Below are 9,047 nucleotides of genomic sequence, written 5' to 3'. Positions count from 1 at the left end.
TTATGCGCTCCACTCTGCCCATTCAAACCCTGGAGTTCCACATGGGGATAATCTGCCTCCTGCAAGAGGCACACTTCAACTGTTTTGGACTCTGAATCAAGACAACCTATACAAATACCAGTGCTTTTGTATGCTAATAATTGCATAATAACTGTTGAGTCACAAAACTTGAAGCAATAACTAGCATCATTAAAGTTAACTCGGTGTGTAAGAAAAAAAGAAGAAGAAAATATATTTTTTTAATGCATAACCATCTCAGTCTATTAATTCCTTCATTGAATGCTTGGGATGAGCTTTTACGCATGGGCTGTTTCCTCTCTGCACTTATTGCTCTGTCCACACACACACACACACACACACACACACACACACACACACACACACACACACACACACACACACACACACACACACACACACACACACACACACACACACAGACACACACAAGTCAGTTACCTTTTTAAAGGACCATTAAAAGGGACAGCACGACCTGGTGCCAAGAAATTATTTAAATGTGCTGAATTGTTTTTGTCCATGGCTGCCTGTATTGCAGGTACGCTATAGAGATAACAGTGAAGCTATGATCAAAACAATCATTCTTCTCCATTCTCTAATTGTGTTAACTTCTTGTAAATGAAATCATGGTGACGCTGCTGGGGACCTCCTTGAACCCCCTCAGGTACCCCTAGTGGTCCCCAGACCCCACGTTGGGAACCAGTGCTCTAGGTAACATGCGTCCGATCTTCATGGCAAGAAGTTGGGCCAGCGTGTCGGAGATGTTGTGGGAATATCTCATCTGGCTGCATTCAATTTGTGATGTACTGTAGATGTGACTATGACTTCCATACAATGAGCACTGCAATTGAAGAGGTGCATGTAGGTGAGCTGAATACAAATGTTGTCATGAATGAACTCATAATACAGTATAAAGCCTATTTTTTTTATGTAGAAAAAATATCTTATTGGCAGAATCTGTGTGTGCCATCGCCAAAATCTGAAAATATTCATGGGCAGATTTTCCACCGTCAAGCCAAGGTTTGGAATACATCTGTGAAGTGGAGACGTGCCCAAAACCCACATCACGCACATGGCATAGTCCAAGTCTGAACAGAATGATCGCCATCCAAACAAGACTTGACTCAATCTGCACCAGCCCCATAGTGAGCAGTGGGTCACAGGTTCTCTACTAGGGCTGGGTATGGGTACTCAATAGCGAAATAGCCCAGTACCAAGTAGCATTGAAACTTCTTCAGTCAAACGATACCTGCATTCAATAATTTTGTACACAGATCTAGAAAAGAAAAGGTTTTGCTCACCACACATGTTCTTTGATTTAATGTGACGTGATTGTCCCACTACCGCAGCAGCTACAACCCGTACAGTCTGTGGGTAGTGAAGTGGAGTGTGGTGTATGTGATGGAGTTACAGTCTGTGGGTAGTGAAGTGGAGTGTGGTGTATGTGATGGAGTTACAGTCTGTGGGTAGTGAAGTGGAGTGTGGTGTATGTGATGGAGTTACAGTCTGTGGGTAGTGAAGTGGAGTGTGGTGTATGTGATGGAGTTACAGTCTGTGGGTAGTAAAGTGGAGTGTGGTGTATGTGATGGAGTTACAGTCTGTGGGTAGTAAAGTGGAGTGTGGTGTATGTGACGGAGTTACAGTCTGTGGGTAGTGAAGTGGAGTGTGGTGTATGTGACGGAGTTACAGTCTGTGGGTAGTGAAGTGGAGTGTGGTGTATGTGACGGAGTTACAGTCTGTGGGTAGTAAAGTGGAGTGTGGTGTATGTGACGGAGTTACAGTCTGTGGGTAGTGAAGTGGAGTGTGGTGTATGTGACGGAGTTACAGTCTGTGGGTAGTGAAGTGCAGTGTGGTGTATGTGACGGAGTTACAGTCTGTGGGTAGTGAAGTGGAGTGTGGTGTATGTGACGGAGTTGGCAGTTCAGCGTGCCGAGATGCCATCAAAACCAAAAAAGTGTGTGACTACAGTATACTACACAGTACACACCTCTTTTAGAACAAAATAACTTATCCAATGAAGTACAGTACTCTATTGGTATCGGTATCACTTTAAGGGTGCCGGTACTGCCGGTATTGGAACTGGTATTATCATGTTAAATGAGATTAGATATTGTGTGTGTGTGTTTGTGTTTGTGTTTGTGTGTTTGTGTTTGTGTTTGTGTGTGTGTGTGTGTGTGTGTGTGTGTGTGTGTGTGTGTGTGTGTGTGTGTGTGTGTGTGTGTGTGTGTGTGTGTGTGTGCGTGCGTGCGTGCGTGTGACAGCACAGAGGCAGAGCTGGATTAATATTAAAGCTAGATTGAAAGGTGTAGCTGCAGCAGTGTGTGGGGAGAAGATAAAGAGACACATGGCTCAACTGTAGCATGCTGCAAAACTCAGAGATTAACCCCGTTCACTGCAAACATGCGCCTGTGCGCGCACACACACACACACACACACACACACACACACACACACACACAAGGTACGGTATAGCTACTGTATTGGACAGTCATTCATTGACACAATGTTTTCCCTAGACTAGCTCTTAACCCTAACCTTAACCATCACAATAAATGCCTAACCCTTACCCCGAACCCTAACCTAAACCCAATTCTAACCTAACCCTTCAAACCAAGTCCTCCTGACCTTCAAACAGCCCTTTGGAGGTGTGTGAGGAAGTGAGGACCGGCCATAATGTCCTCACTTCCCATGTGTAAGACTCAAATTGGTCCTCACTACAAGCACACACACACACACACACACACACACACACACACACACACACACACACACACACACACACACACACACACACACACACACACACACACACACACACACACACACACACACACACACACACACACACACACACACACAGAGGGTAGACGTGGAATGATACCTCACCATCGCCTGGCAGTATTGTTCATTTAACGTTCACTCCAATAAACCAAATTACTTTGAATTGTCAAATTGAGGGGGCGTCATAAAAAAGCAAGGAGAAAAGCATTCTTCCACTGTCAAATATTGCAGTGCTCACAGCTCCCCCCCCCCCCCCCTCCCCCAAATCATTTTTGAGCCAATCTGAAAATAAACCAGTAGATTGGAACAAAAGCACCCTCGGCAACAAGGCCCCGGCCGTTTGATTGGTTGCTGTGGGCTTATTTTTGAGAGCCATTATGCCGTTTGTCTCTCAGCCTTCCAGCCACAACAGCAACGAACACATTGGCAGTGGCAGACACTGCTCTACCATTGCTTGAGTTGTCAGGTGCAATAATGTAAATGGACAGGGATTTGTCTGGAGGGCATCGCTGCAGAGATGCAGCACATAATAACAGCACATAATATAGCAACAGCAATAACAGCACATAGTAACAGCACATAATAACAGCACATACTGTAGTAACAGCACATAACAGCACATAATAACAGCACATACTGTAGTAACAGGACATAATAACAGCGCATAACAGTACATACTGTAGTAACAGCACATAACAGCACACAGGACATAATAACAGCACATAACAGTACATACTGTAGTAACAGCAGCACATACTGTAGTAACAGCACATAACAGCACATATTAACAGCACATACTGTAGTAACAGGACATAATAACAGCACATAACAGTACATACTGTAGTAACAGCACATAATAACAGCACATACTGTAGTAGCAGGACATAATAACAGCACATAACAGTACATACTGTAGTAACAGCACATAATAACAGCACATACTGTAGTAACAGGACATAATAACAGCACATAACAGCACATACTGTAGTAACAGCACATAACAGCAGCATATACTGTAGTAACAGGACATAATAACAGCACATAACAGCACATACTGTAGTAACAGCACATAACAGCACATACTGTAGTAACAGCACATAACAGCACATACTGTAGTAACAGCACATAACAGCACATAATAACAGCACATAATAACAGTACATACTGTAGTAACAGGACATTATAACAGCACATAACAGTACATACTGTAGTAACAGGTCATTATAACAGCACGTAACAGTACATACTGTAGTAACAGCACATACTGTAGTAACAGGACATAATAACAGCACATAACAGTACATACTGTAGTAACAGCACATAATAACAGCACATAATAACAGTACATACTGTAGTAACAGCACATAATAACAGTACATACTGTAGTAACAGCACATAATAACAGCACATACTGTAGTAACAGGACATAATAACAGCACATCACAGCACATACTGTAGTAACAGGACATAATAACAGCACATACTGTAGTAACAGCACATAACAGCAGCATATACTGTAGTAACAGGACATAATAACAGCACATAACAGCACATACTGTAGTAACAGCACATAACAGCACACAGGACATAATAACAGCACATAACAACACATACTGTAGTAACAGCACATAACAGCACATAATAACAGCACATACTGTAGTAACAGCACATAACAGCACATACTAGCACATACTGTAGTAACAGGACATAATAACAGCACATAACAGTACATACTGTAGTAACGGCACATAACAGCACATAATAACAGCACATACTGTAGTAACAGGACATAATAACAGCACATAACAGTACATACTGTAGTAACAGCACATAATAACAGCACATACTGTAGTAACAGGACATAATAACAGCACATAACAGTACATACTGTAGTAACAGCACATAATAACAGCACATACTGTAGTAACAGGACATAATAACAGCACATAACAGTACATACTGTAGTAACAGCACATAACAGCACATAGTAACAACACATAATAATAGCACATAATAACACATGGTACAGGTGCAGCAGGGTTTTGGATATAGTGAAAGTGACAGTGCAGACTATACTTGTGCATGCACTAGGGGTGTAACGGTTCACAAAATTCACGGTTCGGTTCACTTCAATTTGACACAGTGGTGTCATGAACAGCTCAATACCTTTTCGATACAGCAAAAAAGAATAAATGCCAGATACATTTTTTTTCAATTTACTTTTGTCTTTTTCGTCTCTCCTTTTAGTTGACCATGATGTCTTTGTAGAAGACGTGCACTGTTCAGCATTGAAAGATTTGTTCGGTTTGCAATGCGTATTGAGCCTAAAGCCTCGTACCTAACGGTTCAATAGGAATATGCATGTTGTTACACCTCTAGCATCCACACATTTAATCATCTGTAGATATGGAGAAGGAATAGGTTTGTTTTTGTGGCAGACTGTGTGCCTCTGTGTCCATATTCTCTGTTCTGCTTTCTGTTCACACCTGAGCCTCATCACGCTCTCACACTTTCTCTCTTACATTACTGAGCTTTTAAATCAACAGTACAGCTCAATCTCTATCTCTCTCTCTCTCTTTCCTCTCTCCACCAACAACGTTTTCAGTGATTTTATTGGAAACTCTATTAGATACAATGTCACCCCAGCGGTATATGAAATGTCAATTTTCGAAACCAGCAAGCAGCCGATTATATATTCCAACTGTGTCGACATGATGGATTATTTGGTTTGAATACATGCACCATACAATAGTACATAATCACATACTTACTATTTATTGTATTGTGCATTGTATTGTATATAATCATATCTGTCATACGGCATAACATTTTAAAATTGAGAACATACAGTTATACTGATCATTTCAATCATTTCTCTTCATTTCCTCTGTCTCTATGTCTCTCTCTCTTTGTTTCCTCTGTCTTTCTCTCCTCCCCCCTCTCTCTTCATTTCCTCTCTCTCTCCTCCCCCTCTCTCTCTTCATTTCCTCTCTCTCTCCTCCCCCCTCTCTCTTCATTTCCTCTCTCTCTCCTCCCCCCTCTCTCTTCATTTCCTCTCTCTCTCCTCCCCCTCTCTCTCTTCATTTCCTCTTTCTCTCCTCCCCCCTCTCTCTTCATTTCCTCTCTCTCTCCTCCCCCTCTCTCTCTTCATTTCCTCTCTCTCTCCTCCCCCTCTCTCTCTTCATTTCATCTGTCTCTCTCTCCTCGCCTCTCTCTCTCTCTCTCTCTGTCTCAGATGGAACAGCCGTCCATGGACCAGAAGGGCCACGCCAACGTGCCGTGGATTGTGGAGCCGGGTCAGGAGGCCAAGAGAGGAGTCAACACCAAGTACGAGACCACTATTTTCTAACATACACCCGCCTTGTCCACTCCTGTGTGTGTGTGCCTTTCAGAGGTCGCCCTCCCCGGGCCCCGGGCCCCGCCCCGGAGTTTGGGCATGAGCGAGCGCGTCGCCTCACCGGCCCGAAAACTCTAAAGAAAAAAACCATCCCGCCCCGCCCGCCGTTAGCCCGAGCCTGTCCACTGCATGATGACGTTTGGCGCTGCGCTGCGCTGTCTCTCTCTCTCTCTCTCTCTCTCTCTCTCTCTCTCTCTCTCTCTCTTTCTTTTCTCTCCCTTTCTTTCCCTTTGTCTCTCTCTCTCTTTCGTCCGTGCTCTCCCTCTCTCTTGCCCTGGCCCCCTCCTCCCGCCTGCAGTGCTGGCGCATGACTTTTGACCTCCCGGGGCCGCGGTGCACTTCTCTGTTTCCACCTGTAGGGAGCACGCTCAGCTCCGTTTGTCGGTCAGCCAGTCGGTTGTGCCGCTGTCAGCTTCTGTTTTTCCTTTTCTTTTCTTTTCTCCTGTTGAGGGGTGCAACCGTTTGGCTTTCTCTCTCCTCCTTTTTTTCTCTCCTCCATCCCTCGCTTTTCCTCTTCATTTCTGCCTCTTTGTCCAACTCCCCCTGACAACCTGAATGAGATTTGGAACCAGTATGCTGCTAAGAGCTCCATCCTTACCAGTGATCTTGTTTTGTCTGTTGAGCTCAGTCTGGGGGCCACATTGAGGAGGGAAGTTGTCCAAACATGGCAAAGGAAAGATTTATTTATTTTTTTTATTAAAGAGGAGAGCAGAATGATGGGAGATGTGATGTAGCAAAATCTTACTTTGAGTCAAACTGGTTGATCTAACAGGCTACTATCATGTATCTCAACTTTTTGATTCTTTATATCAAATTATTCTTTGGAGGTATTGACAAACTTTGCAGTTTCTTTGGCAAACTGTATTTGAGACAACATGACCTGTGACACAGGAACATGTGTTTAAACACTTGAGAATTGATTTTAAACATATAGATTTTTTTTCTGGATATTTTCTTCTGGCCGTTAAGCTTATTTTATTTGAAAAAAAGAAAAGAAAAAATACTTGTATGTAAAAGATTTAGCGTGTGGATTGTGAGACGCATGGTGGCCATTTTGGATTTGCTGAGCAGGGGGGCCGGTGGAGAGGCGGGGTTTGAGGGCTCTCTGGATAAGTGATGTCATCTCCTTCGCAGGGCAATGCCGGACGCTCATGTCTATTACTGTGGAATGCAAAGAATGTAGCCAGCCCTAAACACGGACCTTATCACACACACAATGCAAAAAGGACTACAATGGACCCTGTTGCTCACACAAGGACTACAAACATGGACGTTGAAACACAGTGTTTAAGGTTGACTACACAATTTTGACATCTATCATCCACATAAGTGATAACATCGGACCAATAGACTACTACTCAAACTACACTTTCTCTTACACACACCCCTGCACACACTAAAAGGACTGCATCTTGACAGCCGGCGGTCTGCTCTGAATGTACACTTATTTGAAAGCAGCCTCAACTTTCTGCAGCCACAGCAGGATCTGTTATATGCGTCCAGCTGGGAGGCTTGACCTTTGAACTCTAAACTTTTGGGAGGTCACAGCGTCTCTGTGGACACCGGGGTGCAGTCGCTGGGCATCTGTTGCTAACACACGACGGGTATCTGGCCCAGCTCCCGAAAAGCACCACTGGGCGCGTCCGTGTCGGGACGGGCATGGGTTCAAGGACTTCTGGTTTGCTCTTTTTGGTCTTTCTTTTGTTTTCTTTATGGTCAAAAAATAATATGGAGATATATATAATATGGAGAGATATATGCACAAGCAAAGAAATGTGATCAGACTAGCCGCAATGTGCTCAAGATGCAATGGGTGTCCTGTGACTCCGTCACGGCGGATGGTGGACCTATGTGAATGAAACCGCATCCGGCATTAAAAAAAAGTATTCTATTCGTATTGCCCGACATTTTAATGTTTAATATGAGAGTATTATATTACCATGATGATTATGATTATTCTTGTGCAATTCTTGTCTACTGTTGTCTTAATGTTACATTATTTTTCTATGATATGCTGAGATGAAAACCTTGGGCTTGAGAATGATGGCCATCCTTTAAAAAAAATCTGAAAATATACGAGCATAGTTCTATACAGGGAGTGAATGTTGCAGTTGGCTAGCTAACTCTTGTCAGGTCGACCCTCCATCGTTTCTCACGGGACTGTACTCTTATCTTACTAGCAGATGTACTATTTTAAACGCAGTATTACTGTATTGTTTGGATGAGACATTATCCAACTATAAAATGTACATAGATATTTTGCCAACTCATTGTTCATACATGTAATGTAGTCAAAGGAAAGGAAAGAGGATTTGCAGTATATGGCACTGGAGACAAGGTACCAAAATAAAAGGTTGGAGGTGAAAAACAAAGTGTTAGATTGTAGAGATTGTATTTTGGGTGAAAAGTGCAAAGGGTTTATTTGATGACATCACTGCTGACTAACTAATGTACATAGGCTTGGGCTTCCAGCACACAGATTTTTGTAATTTTGGCCATTATTTATATCCTTGTAAAGCACATGGAATAAAACATGACTTGTACAACCATTATTCATCCTTCGGGTGTGGTTATCAGAAGTTATTTCCTTTTCCCAACTGTTACATAAAACATACAATACCCAGAGGTCTTCTGCAGTAGTGTGAGACTACCATATATTAGGGAATCTTCTGCTCTGTGAAAGTCAGAGGTTCCTGGATCACTTCTGATTTACATACTTTAAAATATATCCTCAAAAACGTAAAAGAAAAAAAGAAAAAGAAAATCAAAAAAGTAGTCCATCAAAAGCACAAAGACCTCTGGGTCACAGTTAATAGAAACGCATTTGCAATTAATTTAACAGCAAGTTCAT

The 9,047-nt window shown here is 42.7% G+C and overlaps 1 protein-coding gene across 2 annotated transcripts in view; it reads left to right on the top strand.

Moving 5' to 3' along the window:
* The window catches only part of anks1b (ankyrin repeat and sterile alpha motif domain containing 1B), a gene marked incomplete at its 5' end in the record, with an annotated part of 585,526 nt that extends 576,788 nt beyond the window's left edge, over window positions 1-8,738 (top strand). The window contains 2 exons of one of the 2 annotated variants that reach the window (XM_083655334.1): window positions 6,035-6,126; window positions 7,331-8,738. In XM_083655334.1, coding sequence (XP_083511460.1) covers window positions 6,035-6,126; window positions 7,331-7,379 — 141 coding nt within the window. In that variant the 3' untranslated portion in view covers window positions 7,380-8,738. Of the gene's footprint in view, window positions 1-6,034 lie in introns of both variants that reach the window. The other variant, XM_083655335.1, reaches the window with a different exon arrangement.
* Window positions 8,739-9,047: the final 309 nt, after the last annotated feature.

The sequence above is a fragment of the Poromitra crassiceps genome (assembly GCF_964638095.1).
Source record: "Poromitra crassiceps genome assembly, chromosome: 2".
Taxonomy (NCBI): Eukaryota; Metazoa; Chordata; class Actinopteri; order Beryciformes; family Melamphaidae; genus Poromitra; species Poromitra crassiceps.
The sequence above is the reverse complement of the archived record's forward strand: the minus strand, read 5'-3'. Positions and strand labels throughout refer to the sequence as shown.